Source organism: Somniosus microcephalus, chromosome 26 (assembly GCF_052327205.1).
Source record: "Somniosus microcephalus isolate GS21.2 chromosome 26, FLI_Smic_1.0, whole genome shotgun sequence".
Lineage (NCBI taxonomy): Eukaryota > Metazoa > Chordata > Chondrichthyes > Squaliformes > Somniosidae > Somniosus > Somniosus microcephalus.
The window spans coordinates 51,368,481-51,393,390 of NC_141012.1; the positions used below are offsets into that span (position 1 = coordinate 51,368,481).

Consider the following 24,910-nt stretch of genomic DNA (forward strand, 5'->3'; position numbering starts at 1 on the left):
CAAAGGATCCCGACCGATATCGATATGGGGACAGTGGGAGACTGTCGTTGAGGTTGGAGAGGTGCAACAGCTGGTATGTTGCAAAATCCCACGGCCTTCTCATGATCAACACGAACGGCTCAACATTCTCAGAGAGGTGTTTTCCACATCACCACTCACATCACGTGCCAGCCTATGCCCTAAGGATGTAGATGCAAAGGGGGAGGTACAGGGTACTGCATAGAACAGTGGCAAGGAAGGGGCAAAGAGGTGAGCAATGGGCAGGGGCAGAATACGGAGCGTCCACACTGCCTTCGGTGTGGAGGGCTTTATTAAAATTATTTGTTCTCAGCACCGCTGGTCTGATGCTAATGCTGTCAGAGAAATGGTGAATGGGTTCAGTTTGTAGATGAGGATGCCGATGGGCTAATGCTGGGCCTGTGCCTTATGCTGGGCAACATTCCCCAGGCACCAACTAAACATTGAGACTCAGAAATTCATCCCTTGCACCTGAATGCTGATTCTTGGAATGCAGGTGCTGCTGGCAAGGCCAGCTCATCCCTAGTTGCTCTGAACTGAGTGGCTTGCTAGGCCACTTCAGAGGGTAACTGAGAGTCAACCGCATTGGTGTGGGACTGGAGTCACAAATAGGGCTGACTGGGCAAGACGGCAGGTTTCCTTCCCTAAAGGGCATCAGTGAAACAGTTGAGTTTTTATAATGACAGCTTCATGGTCGCAGTGATCGGTCCTTGGACCCCAGCTATTCACAATATATATAAATGATCTAGACGAGGGAACTAGATGTAATATCTCCAAGTTTGCAGTCGACACAAAGCTGGGTGGGCGTGTGTGTTGTGAGGAGGATGCCGAGAAACTCCAGTATGATTTGGACAGGTTGGGTGATTGGGTAGATGCATGGCAGATGTAGTATAATGTGGATAAAAGCGAGGTTATCCACTTTGGTGGCAAAAACAGGAAGGCAGATTATTATCTGAATGGCAATAGATTGGGAAAAGGGGAAGTGCAATGAGACCTGGGTGTCCTTGTGCACCAGTCGCTGAAGGTAAGCATGCAGGTGCAGCAGGCGGTTAAGAAGGCAAATGGTATGTTGGCCTTCATAGCGAGAGGATTCGAGTACAGGAGCAAGGATGTCTTGCTGCAGTTGTACAGGGCCTTGGTGAGACCACACCTTGAGTATTGTGTGCAGTTTTGGTCGCCTTCCCTGAGGAAGGATGTTCTTGCCATGGAGAGAGTGCAGCGAAGATTCACCAGACTGATACCTGGGATGGCAGGAATGACGTATGAGGAGAGGTTGGGTCGATTAGGCTTATATTCGCTAGAGTTTAGAAGAATGAAAGGGGATCTCATTGAAACTTATAAAGTTCTAACAGAACTAGACAGACTAGATGCAGAAAGGATGTTCCTGATGGCGGGGGAGTCCAGAACCAGGGGTCACAGTCTAAGGATAAGGGGTAAGCCATTTAGGACTGAGATGAGGAGGAATTTCTTCACCCAGAGAGTGGTGAACCTGTGGAATTCTCTACCGCAGAAGGCAGTTGAGGCCAATTCATTAAATATATTCAAGGAGTTAGATATATTTCTTAAGGCTAAAGGGATCAAGGGATATGGGGCGAAGGCAGGGACAGGGTACTGACTTTGGATGATCAGCCATGATCTCATTAAATGGCGGAACAGACTCGAGGGGCCGAATGGCCTACTCCTGCTCCTATCTTCTATGTTTCTATGTTTCCTGACATCAGCTTTTTATTTCCAGATTATTAAAACTGAATTCAAATACTCAAGTTGGCAAGGTGGGATTTGAATTCCCGCTCTCTGGATTATTAGTCCAGGTTTTAAATCAGGGGATACTCTGCGAGTTGGGCCCAGTTGCAAAAGTACGATTGTCCTGCTACATTGATCTTGTTAACAGCTTGGATTTGTACCATACTTTTAACAGAATAACATTTCAAAGATTGGTGTGAGGAAGTGGGCCTCAGCTGGAAGAGAGAAGTTAGGAGGGAAGCTTGGTTCAAGAGATGGGTTTGAGAAGATTTTCAAAGTGGAGAGGCCTAGTGAGTACCAGAGATTAGACCCAAGACGGCTGAAGACTTTGCTACCTATGGTGGGGAGGGGAAGATGACTGGGAGCCTGGAGTCAGAGGAACAACACATTCAGGTGGGGTTATAGGGTTGGAGAATTTTCAGAGATAGGGTGAGGTGAGGCCGGGAGCAACTTATAGACAAGAATAAGGATGTTGAATTTAAAGCATTGTGAGATGGGTAGCCAGCGAAGGCCAGCAAGCTTCGGGTGATAGGTGAGGACAGCACTCGAGCAGAACTTTGGACAAGTCTGAGTTTATTAAAGCAAGTAAATGGGAGGCCAGCAAGCAGGATGTCAGAATAGTCAAGTATGGTTAAAGGCTTCAGTGAGGGAGGTGCAGAGGTAAGGGTGGAAGGGGTCTTGATGATGAGTAGGATAAGGAGTTTAATGCTCAGCATACGGTCAAACCGCACACCCAGGTTGCGGTCTGGTTCAGCCCAAGAGTGCAGTTGGGCAGGGAAATGGATTCAGTTCTGAGTCTGTAGCCATGAGCTAAAGGTGATGGTTTTGGTCTTACTGATGTTGAGCTGCAGAAATTACGACTTACACAACTTGCGTTGAACGCAGTAAAACATCCCAAGGCACTTCACAGGAACGTCAGCAGATTATCTGTCGTCAAAAATTGACACTGGGCCAAAGAAGGAAACATTAGGAAAAGTGACCAAAAGCTTCATCACAGATGAGTCTTAAAGGAAGAGAGCGTGATGGGGAGAGGTTTAAGGAGAGAGATCCAGAGCTTAAGGCCGAGAGAGCTGAAGGCACGGTTGCCAGTGGTGGGGTGAAGGAAGTGGGGGATGCACAAGAGGCCAGAGTTGGACGAACGCAGAGTTCTGAGGATTGTAGGGCTGGAGCAGGTTACAGATATAGAGATATATCCGACAGCACAGAGGCAATCGAGGGATCTGGAGGAGTGCTGCAAAAATAGAGCTGAGAGTACTGACCCCATGTTTGTGGATGATATCGCCAAAGTGGCAGCATGTCGATTAAAGAGGGGTCAATGCAGGGAAGAGAAGGAAAGCCATTGCTGGAGATGCACTGGCTGTGTGGGTAGGTCGGAACGGTATCATGCAAAGGCGATCGCACAGAGGTGAATGACTGAGGAGAGGCGTTGGAGCAGGATGATCAACCATATCAAGCGCTGCAGACAGGGAGTTTTAATAGGTGACCTGCTTCACTTAACTGTCAGAGGAGTAATTAGGATGTCTAGAGGGTCTGCTTTGATTTTTGTGGGGGAGGAGTAGGTTACATGAGAACATAGGGTCTGAAGAAGATTGGTGGGGATTGTGTAACTGGTGATACAAGAAAAAGCCATTTGACAGGTACAAGCAGTATATATCCCTACGGCATTAGGCGGTAACCAGAATTATTTCAGAATGGAATGCATTACAATTCTTTGGCGACCTTGAATATTGAATTTGTACACTGCAATACCATCACTATAGTGTGACATCTCATGTGCAAGGGCACCACACTGTGCTGCATGGCCTATTAGTGCCTAAGTTAAACACACCATTGAATGCAGTACAAGATAGACAGCCCTAACCTGTATGGAAAAGGTCTGCACGTAGTGCATGTATTCAGCATAGGAAGGGCACGTACGTGTAGGACACGCATCCTGTTCCAGGATGTGGTTCATCAGCATAGAGACAGCAGATATGGCGAAGTCATGTACACCAGATTGGTGCACAGTATAATGTGAATCCCCTAATGATCTTTCAATGTACCTGAGGTATTCAATCAATGAGAGAACCAGAGCTGAGATGGTTTGGGTTGATGTTGCCTTTTTTATGTAATGCAGCTGAGATCCTGTGTAATGGAACAATGCGACACTGCTGAATTGTGCAAGTCCGGCTCATCACTGTACAGTACAAAAAAAAAACAAAAAAAAATCAACTCCAGTTTCGATACAAGGTTGGCAGCAGCAGGAGATGTCCAATATGTACAGGAATTACAAACAGAATCCAGTATTTACACATAGTTACAACAGCTTTGCTTTTCACACTTTACACCAAGACACAAAATAAAACCCAAAAAGACACAGAAAATAGACAGATGAATTACATGTAGCAATTGACACATTGGGTTCCGATCTCCCAGTACTAGATCCATCAGAAACGCAGAAGTGTCGCAAACTTGGGCTATTATATTTCTCCTAAAGAATACCGCCAAAACGTTTCTGGAACGTTGTACGTCTTATCAGCATGAGTTGAGCACAAACTTCTTGACCCGTTTCTTCAGACACTGTGTGAAACATACACTTCATGCTGTTCCCAGTTTGACACAACTAGCTAGCTCTAACTGGAGCTGCTGCGAGACTGATCTCTTCATATATCAAGACTGACGATGCATTTAGTGATAATCAGAAATGGGTCAGAGCCGATTTTACACTGTGTTTATATGGAGCACTGTGCAGGGATTGAAACAAGCTTGTTTGGGGAGTCATGGCTAAGTTTACAGGTGGATGGCACAGCACGGAAATATCACCGAGCAGAAGTCATTGGCCGCGATTTCGCCGACCGAGGTGGGTCCGGGTCGGCCGGGGTCAGTGTCGCGGTCCCAGCCCGCTGCCTACTGCAGCCTGCACTCTCCAAGTGATTTTACGTTAATAGGGCTTGTTAAGACCGCTCTGCGAGGTTCCCGGCCAATTAATAGGAAGCGGGTCTGATGATGTCATTTGATGACGCGTCATCAGCCGATTTCCTTAAAGGGGCCACGTCCAAATTGATTTTGACAATTGTGCTGTCGGTGATCTGTGCTGCAAATATAGACAAGCACAGCTGCACCCAGGCTCTCCCATGACTCCCTCCATATGCAGGAGGGCACAAGCAGGGATCACGTCAGGAGGACCAGGCTGCAGTGGCGCAAACCTTTCAATGATCCCAGTAGATCACGAAACGTTACTGCCAAGCCACACTCAACCTCATCCTGCTGTGCCTCTCATCACATCCCCATTGCTCTGCCTTCCCTACCCTACTCCTGCACATCTTTACTCACACCAACTTACCTTGCACCTCCACCCATCCCTCTCTATCTACATTATCACTTCCCTATTTCACTAGCCACCCCTCACACTCTCTCACATCCTACTGCAAGCATACCAACTAACAACACACAAGGGTAGGCACTTGGGTGGTTTAGTCAATGTTTATGTGATGTTTCTGGTAATGCACTGTCAAACATTTAAACCTTTATTTTCAGCACTGTGTGTTCTTGGACAGATTTGTGTGCACCTTTGGAAGTGGCTTAGTAAATTGCAGTGAATGGGGAGACATAATGGTAACCCCCCATCCCGCAATGGTGATGAGTGTGAAAGGAATGGCTTGGGCATTGTAGCGATGCTTTATGGTGTTGGTGTAGGGTGGTGCCAACCTGGCACATCATGTGGCATCCAGGGTGTACAGTGTCAAGTGAAGTAAACCTGGCCATGGTGAGGCCATCCCTGGCGCCCCAGGCAGCAATGTGGTCGGGTGCTGATGCCGTGTCCTGTTCAGCATCAGTTGATTGCGGAGAAGGCTGGTGTTGTTGTTGTTAGCGCTGGTGTTGGGGCTGATCTTGGCCGGATTCTGAGGACCAAGGTGAGATATTTTCAAGGGCACCGATGCTGATGGAATAGATGGCAGGTGAGGTTGAGATGACAGAAGCGATCTGTCAATGGTGAGAGAGGTTGTTCCAATGAGGTGACACTGGATAGAGAGTTGGCTCCAAACACTTGCAAGCTGCAGAAAGCTCAATCTGTCTTCCAAATGCAGTAACCAACAGCTTCTGAGCTTTGAAAGTGAACAGCTGTAACATGGGATCTTTTATACAACTTTGGCAGCTGTCAGGTCATGAGATAATTCAATGCTGAACCCACTCACGACATGCTGAGGTGACGTGTTCCCTGAGCAGCGGGTAACCCACATAAAACTGAAATGTAGGCTTCAAATAACAGTTAATTGGATGTTAACAACCCATTTAATGACGTGAATTGCCTCCCCCACCACTTGGTGTTGGGTCTGTTCAGTGCTGACAGACCCGACACCTAGGAGACTCGCGTGGAGGCGGGTTGACAGCGGGTTTCCTACCCACTGTCAATCTTTGCTATTTTGACAGCTGACTTGCCTCCGAACCCGTCCTCTGAGTGCCAGCAAAATTCAGCCCATTGTTCTTGTTCATTATCCCACCTGTAAAAGAACCTTGCTTATACCGGAGGTTTCATTCCCAGCTAAAAGAAACAGAGGATGCTGGTAATCTGAAATAAAAACAGAAAATGCTAGAAATACACAGCAGGTCTGACAAGATAGGTTCATAAGAAAATAAGAAATAGGAACAGGAGTCGGCCATACAGCCCCTCGAGCCTGCTCCGCCATACGGCCCCTCGAGCCTGCTCCGCCATACGGCCCCTCGAGCCAGCTCCGCCATACGGCCCCTCGAGCCTGCTCCGCCATTCAACAAGATCATGGCTGAACTTCCACATCAACTCCACTTTCCTGCCTATCCCCATTCATGCAGTGACCAGTTCAGACAGTCGCACCACCTGAAATGTTAGCCTGTTTCTTTCAGAGGCTGACAGACCTGCTGTCTATTTCCAACGTTTTCGATTTGCTTTTTACTTTCAGCTCTGTGTTGTCGCTGTGCAGCACAATCTATTCACTGCGAGAATGCACAACTCGAGCCAACCCTAAATGCTTTAGTATCTGATAGAATGGGATCTAACAGTGGCCCACTATACACACACAGCTGGAATGTCACAGGACTGACTTGTAGAAAGACCTTAATCCAATTCACCTACAGCACGTCTCACAATTTAATGAAGCTAGTGGATGAAGTGATCACTTCACTGTCCCTGCCCGAGGTTTGAAGGCAGTCAGATGTCAGTTTCATTTTTGCAAATAGCAGAGAATGTCGCCTACACACACCCATCCTGAACACACTGTGCGAGGCTGCAGCCTTGCTCACTGTAGTCTGCTCCTTTCCAACTCAATACTTCAATACTTCAGATATGGGTGCTGGTAATGGAGGATGACTGCACTGGGAGTGGGCAAGGTGTGGGCAGGTGCTTGGGGTGGGAATCCCCTGTTGGTACACGGCTGGAGGGGTGGTCTGCATCCCTGGGGTCTATCCACCTTTCTCCGCTCATTCCCAGGCCATGGCAACCCTCTCTGCTTAACCAGATTTTCCAGGCTTCCCTCCCCCTCTGCTAATCTGCTGTAACTATTTACACCTCTCTCTGAACCCATCTTTTGTTTCTATACTTGTCCAATTATCAGCTCCTTTTGCCTTGCACCATTATCTCTTTTCTCCTGAAGTCCACCTATAGTAATCTGGGATGTAATGCTTAAGTTATCCACCAGATGGAGACAAATATTAAGGGATCATATTTACCAGTATTAAGGTAATGTCCTGGCACGCCACTTATTAAGGTAGTGGCATTGCATTCTGGGTATGACTCAGAGGTTGATCCTCCATCTTGGTGATCGCACAGTAAGAATTGGAAGTGCTTTGCCTGCAGCTGTAAGAGATGTTTCTCTGCTACATATGTATAATTAAACAGTTGAGTTTTGGTTCCTGAAGTCTGGCTTATCTCAGTTCTTGACCTTACCACTCGGATATCACACCACCCTATCACAGACCTTCCCCTTTGTTCTTTTCCTGCTCTCTTTTCCCTGGCTCTGTACTTGCTTAAAACCTGTTCATCTCGAACACCTTCCAGTTCTGATGAAAGCTCACTGACCTGAAACATTAACTTGTGTTTTTCTCTCCACAGATGCTGCCTGACCTGCTGAGTGTTTCCAGCGTATTCTGTTTTCATTTCAAAAGATATTATAACTATCTGTAAACTGACCTCCTCACACTGTTGCGCTCAGCAACTCTCAAAAATATCAAGACTCACTGTTTAAACTACTCAGGAGGAGCAGGTTGTGAAAGTCAATCTCAATACTCGGAAGCCTTGTTTTGAAGGTCTAAGGATGGAGGGCTTCTCCTCTTCAAGAACCCTTGGCCAACGCAGCCCATCATTTCTATGTGCTGCATGTTACAGGAGCCGTGCTGAGTGCTGCCTGCAATCTGTGCGTTACAAGTCGACACACTGGGAGACCACCTAAGGCTGCTGGGCCAAAGCCTCACTTTGGGATTAGTAACAGACGTCCAGTTACTTTGTTCAGTTTTTACAGTGGAATACTTTGTTTGAGGGATTTGATGTGAAACCTGCTTTAACTTCCAATTGAGACTAGGTGGGATAAATCAGCACGAACAATGTCACTGCAGACTTTACGGGCAGGGTTGAGGTTAGTGGCTCCCAGTGGCCATTTCTGACTCATTTGATAATCCAATAATATTCGTCCAATAATATTTGTGCACAGGGCGGGGATTGCTGCAAAAATAATCACAGTTTTAAGATCCTTTCCCAAGTTAAATATTTTACTGAATATGTCACTCTGTAAATTAGAAGAACAATATAAACAAATCTACACAAGGTGACCCAAAAACACGAGGTCTGTTTGAGTTATTCACAGTGTTACTGCTTCCCCTGCAGACTGTGCACAAACATTAACATCTATTCTGAAACACCTTTAAACGTCTGCGAGGAAGGGCAGAGTCCAAACAGGACAAGGGAGGTGACAACGACTCCATTTCAAAACAATTGATCCAAGGCCGACATAATCAGCTCACGTGAAGCACGAGCCTCCTCGCGCTCAGAGGCCTCTTGCGCACACACGCACCCCTTGCTCAGCTGGTAGCAGGGGACAAGGCTTTGCTCCTGCTTGTATCACAAGGAGAGCACAACCCCAGCCATAGCATGGAGATAGGGAAAGGATTCCTCTGCACGGGAGTCCTGTAGTTATGTGCAATTTATATACTGGATTCAAACTGGTTATGAAAATGATCAAGCTTTGATAAATCCAATTAGATGGCACAGTCTGACACCCAAATCTCAGTTAGTTTCAATCCCTGGAACAGTAAGTTAGTATATCTACATACAAGCATAGTGGACAAAAAATAGATATATTTAAAACCAGCTGAATTCACTAGCGGCCAAGCCCCAATAGCTGTTAGATATGGCTGGCATCAAGGTGGCCTGATGTGAGTTAGGTATGTTGCCACTCTGTATTAGCTAGGTGCCATTTTGTGTTGTTATTCTCCACTAACTGTTTTTCCCACTGTGCCTGAAGTCAGAGACTCGAGTGCAGGGCTAGCTCTGTGCTTCTAATAAACTAAACTTCCAAAACAGAGGGAGTGAGCTCTCTGACAGACTGTGTTACTGACACAAATATGACGAAAAATCTATCAGAATAGTAATTGTTCCACTGTTGACACCGGGGGGGGGAGGGGGAGCGACAAAGCCAGACCTGCAGCGGGGCAACTAGGGGAGGTGCGAGGGGGTTTGATAGAGGCAGAGCCAGCCCTGCAGCGGGGGAATTGGGGAGGGGGGGTTGATAGAGGCAGAGTGAGTAACAAACTCTTCTCAGCAGCTCCGCTGACCCAAATAATTGTTCTCACTAGAAACAAGCCAGGAAGATAATTCCCTTAACTGTTGAGCCCTCATGCAGTGTCCTGACAATTGTTAACACTGAGCTGAGAGTCATTCACCAAGGGCACAAAATGCAACCTCACGATTCATACATGTACTCGAAATACACAACACAAAAAGTCCAACATTCGGCATATTTTGTGTTTAAAAACAGTACTCTGGTTATCTTTTTAAAAATAAAACAGTCCACTGCCCAGCAGAGGCTGCACAGAGTAAAATTTCTGTTCATTCCACATGTACTTCCGCTTCAGACCTCTGCAATGCCAGCTCTGTGGACATGAAGCTTCCCTGGCCCAAAGCAGTGCTAAATGTCCTCCCCTGGGGGTGGCTGAAGCCTGGAGGTACAAATGGGGCACTTCCTCCCAGGCCGCCCCTCTGCTGCTGTGACAGTGTGTGATAGTCATCCAAGTTATCGTACTGAGACATCACCGTCAATGTACTGTGCCGCTTACTGCCCGGGTGGCCTAAGCATGGGTATGGGTACGAGAGGGACTGCTCCCTCCCCAGGGGCTCAGGGTGCTGCTGAAATCTGGTGCTGTAACTCCTCGCGAGCTGGCTGGATACCAATGGCCTGGCGAGCTCCTCGTCCTCCTCGCTGTAGCAGTCTCTGGAAGGCTGGTCCCCTCCACCCCCTCTCACTTTGGGTCTTTCCAGTTCCAGCCTCTCGTTTGCTGTCCGGAAGGAATCTTCATAACTCCGTAAAGGCTCGTGAGAAGAAAGCACATATTTACCAGTTGCAGATGGATATGTTCGTGAGTCCGGGAGTTCTGCCCTATGCTTCAGCCCATATCCTGCTGGAACCGCAGTGTGCGCGCTGTACAGCTGTCCCCCTTTCGAGTCTGCAGAGGGCCTTTGACAGGAATCATACTGTGACTGATCGTAGGGAGGTTCGTGTGGCCTCCTGGTCCTGTTGGTGCTCTGTTTCTGAGGAAGTGCTGGCTTTTCAAGCTGCCCATTTCCAAAGGGTCCGTGATGATGAGCAGATGGCTCAAGATATGCCCCACTATCCAGTTCACAGTCCGGGTGCTGATGGACGTATGGTGGATCAGGGTCTGGAGTCTTTGAGGCAGGATACCACCTCTCCTTTCCTTCGCTCGCCGCCATGCCAGTTTTCCCAGGATCCGACTTACTTCTGGAATGGATGATCTCCAGCCCCCCGAATTCTTCCTGTAGCACTGGGGTCACGTTGTCATACTGCGACATCACTAACCCCTTGGTTTTCTGTCGGCTGCGGATTTCGCGTCGAATGGACTGGAAGCGGGATTTCTCAGCCTCCTCCGGATCCCACATCACGTGGGCCAGTTTCACATTCGGAGACGGGGGCACATCGCGACTTACAAAACTGTGCTCTCTACTCATCACGTTGGCATGGGCACCACTGCGTGGGTAGGATGGCGCACTGGGATATGGAAAGATTTTACCCTGAAACCTACTAACGTATGGTGGGATATCTCGACTGGTAAAAGAATGGAACTGTCTCAACCTTATCGAACCGTAGGGATCCGCGAGGTCGTAAATCGCACCGTCGGTCCCATGTAGATTAAGTCCAGAGGTGGAGTAAGGGCTGTACCTGTACTGAACTCGGCCATTTTCAAAATAGGGCTGCAGCTGAGTGACGTGATAATCCGACTGAGGTGGCGGTGGCTGGCAGGGTTTGTACTGATAGATGGGTCTCTGATAATAGAAGAGCTCATCATCTGGAGGCACCTCAGTTCTTGAAATGGGAACTGATCTAATGGAAGATGGCGGCACATGCAGAGAATGCACCCGTCTTATCGTGGGGTACACTGGCTCCTCAAACTGGGAATGTGGGCACACAAATGCTCGCACGGCAGGATTCCCCGCTGGCACATAGTCTGACCTTGAAAACCGAGGCTTGGAAAGGTGAACGGAGGCTGCTTTGGGCTGGCTGGTGAAACTGTTGAATCGAGATGCAGCCGAGGGAATGTTCTCAGGCCGGGAACCGTACAGCAGATGCTGGGGAGTGCTCTCTGATCTGGACTGGTAGGACAAGTGCTGGGGGACACTGTCAGCCCGGCACTGGTAGACTAGTGGCTGCATGGAATGAGCATGCTTCTGTTGAAAGTGGTTTTCCAGATCTGGCAAGCTTTCCATCTTGGAATGATAGGGATGTGACTGGCAGAGAAAAGAGGGTTTGGGAGGAGGAGGTGGGGGTAAGGCATCCTCTATGGATGATGGTATGGTCGTTGAAGCTAGGAATGAATGGAAGTTGGAGGCAGTAATAGTATCAGACATGGAATGACTAGGTGGCACCCTGCTTTCCACTGATCGGAGGGGTGGCACTGGTGGAGTGTTACTGTAAGCACTGTGATCCACAGGCACAGATTCAGCTCTCGGGTGTACTGCTGGTGCTTGGACACTGTCTCTTGCTTTCTCCTGGTGTCCGCTGTGAATGGCCATGACCGTGGCAGGGCGGGGGACGTAGCTGTTGTCGGAGCTGAAAGTTGACCCCGACTGTTCAGCAACACATGGCTCCGACTGCTTCACGGGAGTTCCTGGAGACACTGCTGCTCGAACCTGGAAAGGGGAAAAAACAGGAAATGATCCAACAGCTACCAGTTTTTAAGAAATATTTTGTTCCGATATTATTTGAATTATTGGTGCTTCTTCTCCCCTGCCCCATACCATGAAGGATTCGCTAGCCAGGTTTGACGCTCCTTTCTTTTGATTCTTGAAGCTGCATATCAGTGTTCTGCAGTCAGCTACCTTCCAATTTCCTCTCTCTCCCTGCCTGCACGAACAGCTGAATCCTGCTCTGTTACCCTCAGCTCTCTGGCTGCACCTCTCTAAGACCACGAGGTGTACGGGTGCTCGACTCCCCTGACAGTAAGGCTCAGATCGGTGACTGTGATCCCAGAACCGCAGTTCAGGTGCTTCTGTACAAAAGGCCGAAATCTCCTACTGTTTTGCTGCCAAACTAATATAAGCATCATTACATTTAAAGAAAGTGAATTAAACTGTGCAACAATAAAACTTTCAAGTGGCTGTTTGAGAGTGAAGAGTGAAAACAATCTGCAGGTTTAAAAAAAAGTTTTCAACTCCAAGTAATTGGAATGATCAGATTCTAATAGAAAAGAACCGACACACAAGACAGTCAGGGCTCAATGTTAATATTATACTGAGTTTCCCAGAATAAATGCAAATGAAGAGATTTAAAGTGAGGTACCTACACCTGCCAGTTTGGAACATTGGACTGTGTACTGTCAGGAAATAAAATTACATAAAATGCATAAATATCTGCATAGTGAGAGAGATATTTGAATATACAAGATATGTAAGGATAAACTTATTTCCGATATAAAGCCACAAGTGTCGGTGCTGATAGCAAATCCGGCAAAAATGAGCTAAAATTAGCAGAACAAGGCTAATATGGGAAAAAAATTGAAATAAATCACTTAACAAGAAATTGTGTAATGTTTAGAATTATTTCACTTGTCGATCCAGATTTTTTTTTTCATGCATTTAGAGGAGTCTCTCACCTCTTGCAGTTATGGGGTTGATTGGAATGGTTTCTCCCGATACAGGTTCCATCACTTCCCCTACACTGACTTGCCTGCAAGAGGTACAGCCCTGCCCCCCACTGAGCAATGCCCAAACTCAAAGTAAATATTTCAAGCCCTTTAAACACTGAATGATCTAAATAATCAGCAGTAATTGAATTCTATTTTTAAATAAAAGTTTCCATTTATTCATTGCCCCTGGACAGAATGTGATTTCTTTGAGTGGACAAATTGTTTGATTATCCTGTTCTATTCCAAAATACTGAGCACATTTAAAGAAAATCGGTTTAGATTAATTTTATTAAGTTGGCAGTGAGAGTTTAGCAGACGCTTTAATTAACCTACTCACTCAGTAAGTGAAATAAACCAAAATCTATCACATTGTACTCAATACTGGTAACCCACAGCTGCCTATACCCAACCCTGCAAATATTACTGTGTCTACATGTTATTCAATCCTCCGAACAGGGAGCTAAGCCCTCACTCAGTTGAGTTCTTTTCAGGAGGGTTTGGTGTACTTTAATCATTCAATTGGTATTGCAATAAAAACAGAGAGAGCTGGAAATACACAGCAGGTGAGTCGGCATTTGAGAAGGGAAAGGAGGCTCTCCATCATTGACCCGTCCTGCTACACGTTACCAAGGGTTTCTGGTTTTCTTTCAGGTTCCCAGCTCTGGCAGTGTGCCCTGTTGTATCGATTGATATCGTAAGGTAGCGGGACAGTCAGCGGGAAGAAGTGATTCCGATTCCTCCCCTTCACTCTAACAGATTCAGTTAATACCACTGGTTAACAGAACCATTCACTCAAACCTCCCACAAAATCCTTTGAGTGGCAGGTAAAGTGACCGCTGAACCTGCAGAGTGTTTGACAGGTTTATGTACATAATTTTTTGATATTTGCAGTACTTATCAGCTGCTCTTCTGAGGGGAGCCGTGCTGTACAGCCCTTGGTGTAGAATGCATTATACTGAGCACTGCCCCAAACAGCTCCTCCGTTAAATTCCTGGGGGGTGGGGGTTGGGGTCATTGTTAGTTTTTAAATGCATTTCTGTATTTGGGGGTGGGTGACGGGCGTTGACTGTAATGAGAAACTTTCCCGATACTGCGCTTCAGAGGGGTGCCCAGATTTATCGCTCCTTACACAGCCCTACCGTTTTACAAATAGTTTTTACCTCATGAAGGGACAAATTTCTATTGGCGATTATTGAGAGAAAAATACCAACTGTAAAATAGCTTCATTGATTAATGTTTAAACTCATTTTCTTTCAGTCAGAAATCTAGCGAGGGAATTACTGCCCATATTACAGCAAATTCCCAGAGTCCAGTTGACAGATTAACCCTTTGTTGCCCTTACCTGGCCTGAAGCTGTGGGCCCTGCCACGGTGCTGGGAGGGACCTGGCCGGTAGCGGGCTGCGGTTCAACATTCGGCCGCACAGTTGTCTGATAGCTGGCTGTTGTAGGAGGTGCTGGGCCAGCCGGTGCTGGACATGGCTCTGTCAAAGGGGCAGTGTGAGGATAATGATCCTCCGAGACCGGCCTCCCGGGCTGAGGCTTCTTCTGAGACTGCGCCGTGGCCTGCTGGGCACTCTCGGCCAGAGCCAACGCCAGCAAGCGGGCAGCACTCTTTGGGGGTGGAGGTGGTGGAATGAGAGGCACGGAGCTAACCGGAGGAGCCTCCTGAGGGGATTCCACTGGAGTCACTGCGGAGCAAACAGAACAGATACTAATTAACTGAAAAAAAATCCTTTCCAAATAGACCATAATCTGCTTTGCACAATATGGATCACTCAATGCTTTACAAATGTTATAGTATTAGTGGCACCTTCAAAGTTTCAGCTCAGGAGGAGGCCAAACAGCCCACTGTATCTGTGCCAGCACTGGCTCTTCAACTGGCACTAGCTGCTCTAACCCCATCACTGTATCTTCATTATATTCTCCCTTCTCTAATTCCATTTTAAATGATGTTTTAGTCTCCGTCCTTTGTGGCAAAGCAGTCCCTCTTCTAATATCCCTCTGTGTGTACTTTCACTTCCCAGTGATAATCCTCAGTTACCGATTTACCAGACACTGTAGGCAACCTTTCGCTGTTTACTCTTTCAACACCTTTCATGACTTTGAAACCGTTTATTAGATCCCCCTGTGGAATATTTTTCAAGCCCTTATTTATAATTAGAACCTCTCGTGCCTGGTCTCACTCCAGTGCAACTTTGCTGGCCCCTCTCCTTGGCTTTGATATCCTTCCTACGGGGCGCCCAGAACTCCAACTGTGTCGTACACAAATCCAACATCATTTCCTTGCTTTTTATTACAAAACCTGGAGATCCATTCACCTTTACCTACACTTCCTTGTACTGCTCTTTCCCCAGATGTACTGGTTCACGTTTGTCTCACTGTTCTGTGCTGTAAATTCGATGAACTGCATTTGCCAGCACCTGTTCACTCCACTAACCTGTCGGCCTGCCTTCTTCTAGAAAGGTTGTCACAATCCCTAATTTTTTACAACTCCATCTGATGAAAAGACACATCTATCATTGTGCACTGTTTGCTATTACATAGAAACATAGAAGATAGGAGCAGGAGTAGGCCATTCGGCCCCTCGAGCCTGCTCCGCCATTCAATGCGATCGTGGCTGATCATCCAAATTCAGTACCCGGTCCCTGCTTTCTCCCCATACCACTTGATCCCTTTAGCCTTAAGAAATATATCCAACTCCTTCTTGAATATATTTAATAAATTTGCCTCTACTGCCTTCTGTGGTAGAGAATTGCACAGGTTCACCACTCTCTGGGTGAAGAAATTCCTCCTCATCTCTGTCCTAAAAGGCCTACCCCTTATCCTTAGACTGTGACCCCTGGTTCTGGACTCCCCCCATCAGGAACAGCCTTCCTGCATCTAGTCTGTCCAGTCCTGCCAGAATTTTATAAGTTTCAATGAGATCCCCTCTCATTCTTCTAAACTCCAGTGAGTATAAGCCCAATCGACCCAATCTCTCCTCATACGTCATTCCTGTCATCCCAGGTATCAGCCTGGTGAATCTTCTCTGAACTCCTTCCATGGCAAGAATATCCTTCCTCAGATAAGGCGACCAAAAATGCACACAATACTCAAGATGTGGTCTCACCAAGGCCCTGTACAACTGCAGCAAGACATCCTTGTTCCTGTACTCAAACCCTCTCGCTATGAAGGCCAACATACCATTTGCCTTCTTAATCGCCTGCTGCACCTGCATGCTTATTCATTCTAATACTAATGTGTGTGAATAATGTGATCTCAGTTAGTAATCACAGCCATTGGACTTAAACAGCAGCCCCAAATCCTGATCTGTGCTGAGTTAACTGATCTGAGACAGCAGAACTAGCCTCAGTACCCTTGGCTTTTAGTGGGGGCGGGGGACTCAGCCGTGGTTCCTCCTATTGACTACTATATAGTGAGTACAGTCGTAAACTGCATGTGTGTGTGTCTACTGATGTTGACTAAGGAGAGAATCAATCTCGCCATGATGTCCTCCCCACCCCATGACTGAATAGCTTGTTCACACACAACGTCCAGGCTCACGCATGAAGAATGTGCAATCAGTAACACAGAGGGGCAAGCCGCATCTGTGGAACTGTAGCCAGCCAATCAGCACCTACAGCAGGGGAGTGGAGAAATAATGGTGGAAAAGTAAGAGTGGCCCAAGTACACAATCATCGTTAGACAGATGCATCTTTACAATTACCAGCCACGAGCAAGGTCCTCCTGTAACTAGTGTCAGGGATTGAGTTACCCTGACTCGAGTGCCAGTTTCTGTGATTCAATGCTTGACCGATGATTTGTGTCTAATTGGTGCTTTTAAAAAAAAATACAATCTTAAATATCTCTCAACATTTCCAATGACAAGGGTTCCTCGCAGATCAGCAACCTGAAAAATTGCCCATAAAGGACATGGATGGCCAAAGGGTAAATGCACAAACGGCCAGTGCGGTACAGAACCAAACAGACCAGAGAGGCTTCGCTTCCATTCTGGTCTCAACTGAGTGAGCTAATCTCAACCAGGCAGCAGATGCAGTGACAAGCAGAGCTTCAGCGTCCCCACCCCACTCCCGCCCCCGAGACCGAACCCAAACCCAAAACTGTGCCACCGCCACCCCCTTCACCCCTGACTGAGTGACACTGTGTCCCCCCCGAGACTGAGAGTGACACTGTGCCCCCCCTGAGACTGGGTGACAGTGTGCCCCCCCCTGAGACTGGGTGACACTGTGCCCTCCCCCGAGACTGAGAGTGACACTGTGCCCCCCCTGAGACTGGGTGACAGTGTGCCCCCCCCTGAGACTGGGTGACACTGTGCCCTCCCCCGAGACTGAGAGTGACACTGTGCCCCCCCAGGGACTGAGAGTGACACTGTGCCCCCCCGAGACTGAGAGTGACACTGTGCCCCCCCCGAGACTGAGAGTGACACTGTGCCCCCCCGAGACTGAGAGTGACACTGTGCCCCCCCCGAGACTGAGAGTGACACTGTGCCCCCCCCGAGACTGAGAGTGACACTGTGCCCCCCCCGAGACTGAGAGTGACACTGTGCCCCCCCGAGACTGAGAGTGACACTGTGCCCCCCCGAGACTGAGAGTGACACTGTGCCCCCCCCGAGACTAAGAGTGACACTGTGCCTCCCCGAGACTGAGAGTGACACTGTGCCCCCCCCGAGACTGAGAGTGACACTGTGCCCCCCCGAAACTGAGAGTGACACTGTGCCCCCCCCGAGACTGAGAGTGACACTGTGCCCCCCCGAGACTGAGAGTGACACTGTGCCCCCCCGAGACTGAGAATGATACTGTGCCCCCCCCCGAGACTAAGAATGACACTGTGCCCCCCCCCGAGACTGAGAGTGACACTGTGCCCCCCCCGAGACTGAGAGTGACACTGTGCCCCCCCCCGAGACTGAGAGTGACACTGTGCCCCCCCCGAGACTGAGAGTGACACTGTGCCCCCCCCGAGACTGAGAGTGACACTGTGCCCCCCCCGAGACTAAGAGTGACACTGTGCCCCCCCGAGACTGAGAGTGACACTGTGCCCCCCCCCGAGACTGAGAGTGACACTGTGCCCCCCCCCGAGACTGAGAGTGACACTGTGCCCCCCCCGAGACTGAGAGTGACACTGTGCCCCCCCCCGAGACTGAGAGTGACACTGTGCCCACCCCCCCCGAGACTGAGAGTGACACTGTGCCCCCCCAGGGACTGAGAGTGACACTGTGCCCCCCCCCCGAGACTGAGAGTGACACTGTGCCCACCCCCCCCGAGACTGAGAGTGACACTGTGCCCCCCCCCCCGAGACTGAGAGTGACACTGTGCCCACCCCCCCCCCCGAGACTGAGAGTGACACTGTGCCCGCCCCCCAGGGACTGAGAGTGACACTAAAGTTGGAGAGCGGGGCGGTGCCAGCAGAGCGCGAGACAATTTGCAGCGTATTCCAGGCGGCACTCTTCAATCACAGAAGCTGCTTCCCTCGCTTAAAGGGAAGGGCCAATACTGCACCGGAAGCTGTTTATCGGCACTGCAGTCTTGCAAGGCGGCTGCCAATACAGCCCCAAACACTGTCACCAAGTGGAGGGAGAAGACATCCTGCAACAATGAAAGTGAGTGCTTTGCGCAGGCACTGGTGCAAATTAGAACGGTTCACCAATCTGAAAAGTATTCCCTTTCATTACCGCTCCCGAAGCGGCCGTCCGACTTCAGGACACCTCCTCTTGGCGTTGTCAGCGCGAGGCGATAATTGCAGGGGGCGAAAGTCAATTTCACATCCGGGGTGGTAACGGGGCTCTGCGCACTTGATGATGTCACGATCTACGGGGCGCTACAGACCGAGGCGGTAAGTGTTAGCGTCAGCGCAAAACCACCAGGGAAGTTCGCAGGCGTCACTGATTTCGCCACGCCCGGTCAGTAACCCCTTGGCATCCCATTACCGGCCCCCCGCAGGCGCTAACGGGAGCTGCAGAGCAGCCGAATTTCTAGCCCCATGACTCCAGTATACCAGGACTGTGCACATATACCTGAAATGTAGCATGCACTGTGAGCCTCTCCCAATGAAGCCTTACCAAGTGCAACAATTCTTATTCAACACTTACCCATGTGTGACTGGGTAGATGGCACTGCCTTGCTTTGATTGGTCAGTTCATGCCAGTCTGGACTTTGTCCCTTTGTCCCTGCTTGTGAATGAGTAGATGGTGTAGTCTTGTTTTGGTTGGTCAGTTCATGCCAGTCTGGACTTTGTCCTTTTGCTTCCATTTGTGAATGGGTAGATGGTGCAGTCTTGTTTTGGTTGGTCAGTTCATGCCAGTCTGGACTTTGTCCTTTTGCTTCCATTTGTGAATGGGTAGGTGGTGTAGTCTTGTTTTGGTTGGTCAGTTCATGCCAGTCTGGACTTTGCCATTTTGTCCCTCCTTGTGAATGGGTAGATGGTGCAGTCTTGTTTTGATTGGTCAGTTCATGCCAATCTGAACTTTGCCCTTTTGTCCCTGCTTGTGAATGGGTAGATGGTACAGGCTTGTTTTGATTGGTCAGTTCATGCCAGTCTGGACTTTGCCATTTTGTCCCTGCTTGTGAGTGGGTAGATCGTACAGCCTTGTAGTGATAGGTCTGATCATGCCAATCTAGACTTTGCCCTTTGGCCTCTAACCCTGCTACAGCAGCAGAAAGCTTGGTGTGGATCTCCTGACGGCATCCCTCAGGTAGTTGCATGTCACTGGTCTTCAGTAGCATTGACATCATCTGTGGAGGTGATTTGCTGACATTGCTGTTCCCTGCTGGGTTGGTGCTAGGTGGAGGTGTACCCAGTGAAACGCCTGCCATACTGCCAATCATTTCAGATACTCGTGTTGGCACAGAAATTGTGATAGGTTCAGAAATACTCAACAGAGGAGACTTGGGTGACTTGCGTCCAATCTTTGGGGAGAAGGCATGAACAACCTTTTCTGCAAAAGAGGTTGGTTTAGCCAGTTTCTCATCAGTAGGGCTCAGGTCTGGAGAGAAGAAGGGGCTCATTAGCTTATCTGGAGAGTGAGAGACTGGTTCAGAACTAGTAGCACTACCGGGGGTCAGACACAAACTGCCCAATTCTGGCTCCCTCTTGCTGCTGCTCGACTTGTCTTTGCCACTGGCTGAGGAATCCACTTGAGATGTGCTGCTGTAAGGCCCTGAAAGTTCTGCCCGGGGCGGACTACACTGAAAGGACATTGGGTCAAAGTCCAGCCCTGCTGCTCCCATATCTGGTGGGCTCAGTTCTACTTCCTCCATTCTGGGAGACACCAGTGCAGGCACTTGGAGCATGGCATCCTCTCCTTCGCTCTCATCGTTGGGTAGGTTGTCATAAGAGTTGCAGTGATTGAGGCTGGGAAGGCCACCAACATTGAAGGAAACCGACAGGGCATCACTGCTGGAGCGAGGCCTTCTGGGTCTGTACACCTTGGATTCTCCTAGGAAAGAACCAACAGCACATCATTCACCACGGGCTGGTGATAATGTCAGTGTATGTGTAAGCTACGTGAGCAATCAAACCAGATGTTCGACCACAGCATTTAAATTTCTCTGTACATTTCAGAATTATTTTACAAATTACATGACTTTTTTGTCATGAACAAGACAGAATTTCACGGCGTCATGTCCAATAGCTCTCTCTCATGTGGCTCTGTAAAACAGTTCTCTGCCCTCAGACTTTAATAAGGAAATAACGGGGAGTGTAGAAGGTTGGGTGCCCACCAAGCAGGTGAGGCACGAACCTACTGAACTCCCAACACTCCCTGCTGACCCAAAAACACAAATCCATGCACACATCACTAAAAGATAGTGGATAGGTACAAAAAATAATTCAAAAGTCATGGGGCTGGAATACAAATGGGTGGAAGTTATGCTCTAGTTAAACCCCATTGAGAGTATTGTGCTCAGCTCTGGGCACTGCATTTCAGGAAGGATGCATTGGCCTCGGTGGGGTGGGTGCAGCGCAGGTTCACCAGAATGATACCGGGGCTAACTGGGTTAAATTACGAGGACAGGCTGCACAGACTGGGCTTGTATTCGCTTGAGTATCGAAGATTAAGGGGTGATCTAATCGAGGTGTTTAAAATGATTAAAGGATTTGATTGGGTAAATAGAAAGAAACTATTTCCTCTGGTGGGGGTGTCCAGAACACGGGGGCAAAACTTAAAATTAGAGCCAGGCCGTTCAGGGGTGATGTCAGGACGCACTTCTTCACACAAGGGGTTGTGGAAATCTGGAACTCTCGCCCCCAAAAAGCTGTTCAGGCGGGGGGGGGGGTCCAACTGAAAATTTCAAAACTGAGATTGATAATTTTTTGTGATGCATGAGTATTAAGGGTTACAGAAGCAAGGCGGATAGATGGAGCTAAGATACAGATCAGCCATGATCTATCTGAACATTGGAACAGGTTCGAGGAGTTGAATGGCCTCCTCCTGCTCCGATGTTCCGGCAGCATTACCTGAGACCAGCGAGTTCCGTCTTCCAGGGTGCACTGACCTGCACAGCACGGCCGTGTAAACATCTGCACCATCTTTAGTTCTCAACTTACACTTTCCAGTTCTGACGAAGGGTCATCGACCTGAAACGTTAACTCTGTTTCTCTCTCTACAGATGCTGCCTGACCTGCTGAGTATTTCCAGCATTTTCTGTTTTTATTTCAGATTTCCAACATCCGCAGTATTTTGCTTTTGTCTTACTCTTTCCAGCCCTGTTTATGTGGCAACCATTTTAACCCAATTAAGCTGCAGAATATTGGCCCCAGTTTCATGTTTCAAGGGATATTTTTTATCTCAAATCCTTCAGCTATCTGGCAGAGAGATCAGAATAAATGGACATCTGTTCACTCACTCTGGTTACCTTTGGACCTGGTAAGCAGGTAGCCAACCTAATATTGTACACAACAAGGAAATAGGAAGTGTTTAATTAACTCTCAAGACTGCCTTAACCTTATAATAGTGTTCTGATCGGGAGGCACAGATTCATAGAACCAGATGATTTAATTATTAAGTGTATGCTGCACTGAGTACGTCAGTACGTGCGCTGAGGTTAAATACAAAACTTAGCTGAAACCCTAAATCTGTCACATTGTGAGCTGATGAATAGGAATAAAGTATTGGTCCCAAAGCAAAGATCACCACATTCACTGAGCAAATGTATCAGAGTCCACTCATTCATAAAAGTAACAATAATAAACAAGAACATTGGGCAGTCACTGCTAGCCCAGGAACACTGGGATTACAGTCACTGCTGGCCCAGGAACACTGGGATTACAGTCACTGCTGGCCCAGGAACACTGGGATTACAGTCACTGCTGGCCCAGGAACACTGGGATTACAGTCACTGCTGGCCCAGGAACACTGGGATTACAGTCACTGCTGGCCCAGGAACACTGGGATTACAGTCACTGCTGGCCCAGGAACACTGGGATTACAGTCACTGCTGGCCCAGGAACACTGGGATTACAGTCACTGCTGGCCCAGGAACACTGGGATTACAGTCACTGCTGGCCCAGGAGCACTGGGATTACAGTCACTGCTAGCCCAGTGACACTGGGATTACAGTCACTGCTGGCCCAGTGACACTGGGATTAGTCACTGCTAGCCCAGTGACACTGGGATTAGTCACTGCTAGCCCAGGAACACTGGGATTACAGTCACTGCGAGCCCAGGGACACTTGGATTACAGTCACTGCTGGCCCAGGAACACTGGGATTACAGTCACTGCTAGCCCAGGAACACTGGGATTACAGTCACTGCTAGCCCAGTAACAGTGGGATTACAGTCACTGCTAGCCCAGGAACACTGGGATTACAGTCACTGCTGGCCCAGGAACACTGGGATTACAGTCACTGCTAGCCCAGGAACACTGGGATTACAGTCACTGCTAGCCCAGGAACACTGGGATTAGTCACTGCTAGCCCAGGAACACCGGAATTACAGTCACTGCTAGCCCAGGAACACTGGGATTACAGTCACTGCTAGCCCAGGAACACTGGGATTACAGTCACTGCCAGCCCAGGAACACTGGGATTAGTCACTGCTAGCCCAGGAACACCGGAATTACAGTCACTGCTAGCCCAGGAACACTGGGATTACAGTCACTGCTAACCCAGGAACACTGGGATTACAGTCACTGCTGGCCCAGGAACACTGGGATTACAGTCACTGCTGGCCCAGGAACACTGGGATTAGTCACTGCTGGCCCAGGAACACTGGGATTAGTCACTGCTGGCCCAGGAACACTGGGATTGCAGTCACTGCTGGCCCAGGAACACTGGGATTGCAGTCACTGCTGGCCCAGGAACACTGGGATTACAGTCACTGCTAGCCCAGGAACACTGGGATTACAGTCACTGCTGGCCCAGGAACACTGGGATTAGTCACTGCTGGCCCAGGAACACTGGGATTGCAGTCACTGCTGGCCCAGGAACACTGGGATTACAGTCACTGCTAGCCCAGGAACACTGGGATTACAGTCACTGCTAGCCCAGGAACACTGGGATTACAGTCACTGCCGGCCCAGGAACACTGGGATTACAGTCACTGCTGGCCCAGGAACACTGGGATTACAGTCACTGCCAGCCCAGGAACACTGGGATTACAGTCACTGCTAGCCCAGGAACACTGGGATTACAGTCACTGCCGGCCCAGGAACACTGGGATTACAGTCACTGCTGGCCCAGGAACACTGGGATTAGAGTCACTGCTAGCCCAGGAACACTGGGATTACAGTCACTGCTAGCCCAGGAACACTGGGATTACAGTCACTGCCGGCCCAGGAACACTGGGATTACAGTCACTGCTGGCCCAGGAACACTGGGATTACAGTCACTGCTGGCCCAGGAACACTGGGATTACAGTCACTGCTGGCCCAGGAACACTGGGATTACAGTCACTGCTGGCCCAGTGACACTGGGATTAGTCACTGCTAGCCCAGGAACACTGGGATTACAGTCACTGCGAGCCCAGGGACACTGGGATTACAGTCACTGCTGGCCCAGGAACACTGGGATTACAGTCACTGCTAGCCCAGGAACACTGGGATTACAGTCACTGCTAGCCCAGGAACAGTGGGATTAGTCACTGCTGGCCCAGTGACACTGGGATTACACTCACTGCTGGCCCAGGAACACCGGGATTACAGTCACTGCTGGCCCAGGAACACTGGGATTACAGTCACTGCTAGCCCAGGAACACTGGGATTAGTCACTGCTGGCCCAGGAACACTGGGATTACAGTCACTGCTGGCCCAGGAACACTGGGATTACAGTCACTGCTGGCCCAGGAACACTGGGATTACAGTCACTGCTGGCCCAGGAACACTGGGATTACAGTCACTGCTGGCCCAGGAACACTGGGATTACAGTCACTGCCAGCCCAGGAACACTGGGATTACAGTCACTGCTAGCGCAGGAACACTGGGATTACAGTCACTGCCGGCCCAGGAACACTGGGATTACAGTCACTGCTGGCCCAGGAACACTGGGATTAGAGTCACTGCTAGCCCAGGAACACTGGGATTACAGTCACTGCTAGCCCAGGAACACTGGGATTACAGTCACTGCCGGCCCAGGGACACTGGGATTACAGTCACTGCCAGCCCAGGAACACTGGGATTACAGTCACTGCCAGCCCAGGAACACTGGGATTACAGTCACCGCTAGCCCAGGAACACTGGGATTACAGTCACTGCCAGCCCAGGAACACTGGGATTACAGTCACTGCTAGCCCAGGAACACTGGGATTACAGTCACTGCTGGCCCAGGAACACTGGGATTACAGTCACTGCTAGCCCA

The 24,910-nt window shown here is 49.0% G+C and overlaps 1 protein-coding gene across 4 annotated transcripts in view; it reads right to left on the bottom strand.

Annotated features, from left to right (window-relative positions):
- Positions 1–8,457: 8,457 nt before the first annotated feature.
- arhgap32b (Rho GTPase activating protein 32b) overlaps positions 8,458–24,910 on the bottom strand; it is a 646,854-nt gene continuing 630,401 nt past the window's right edge. For all 4 annotated transcript variants that reach the window (XM_085968179.1, XM_085968180.1, XM_085968181.1 and 1 more), the window contains 3 exons: positions 19,209–20,555; positions 14,465–14,811; positions 8,458–12,127 (listed from right to left, as the gene is read on the bottom strand). In XM_085968179.1, coding sequence (XP_085824305.1) covers positions 9,815–12,127; positions 14,465–14,811; positions 19,209–20,555 — 4,007 coding nt within the window. In that variant the 3' untranslated portion in view covers positions 8,458–9,814. The remainder of the gene's footprint in view (positions 12,128–14,464; positions 14,812–19,208; positions 20,556–24,910) is intronic.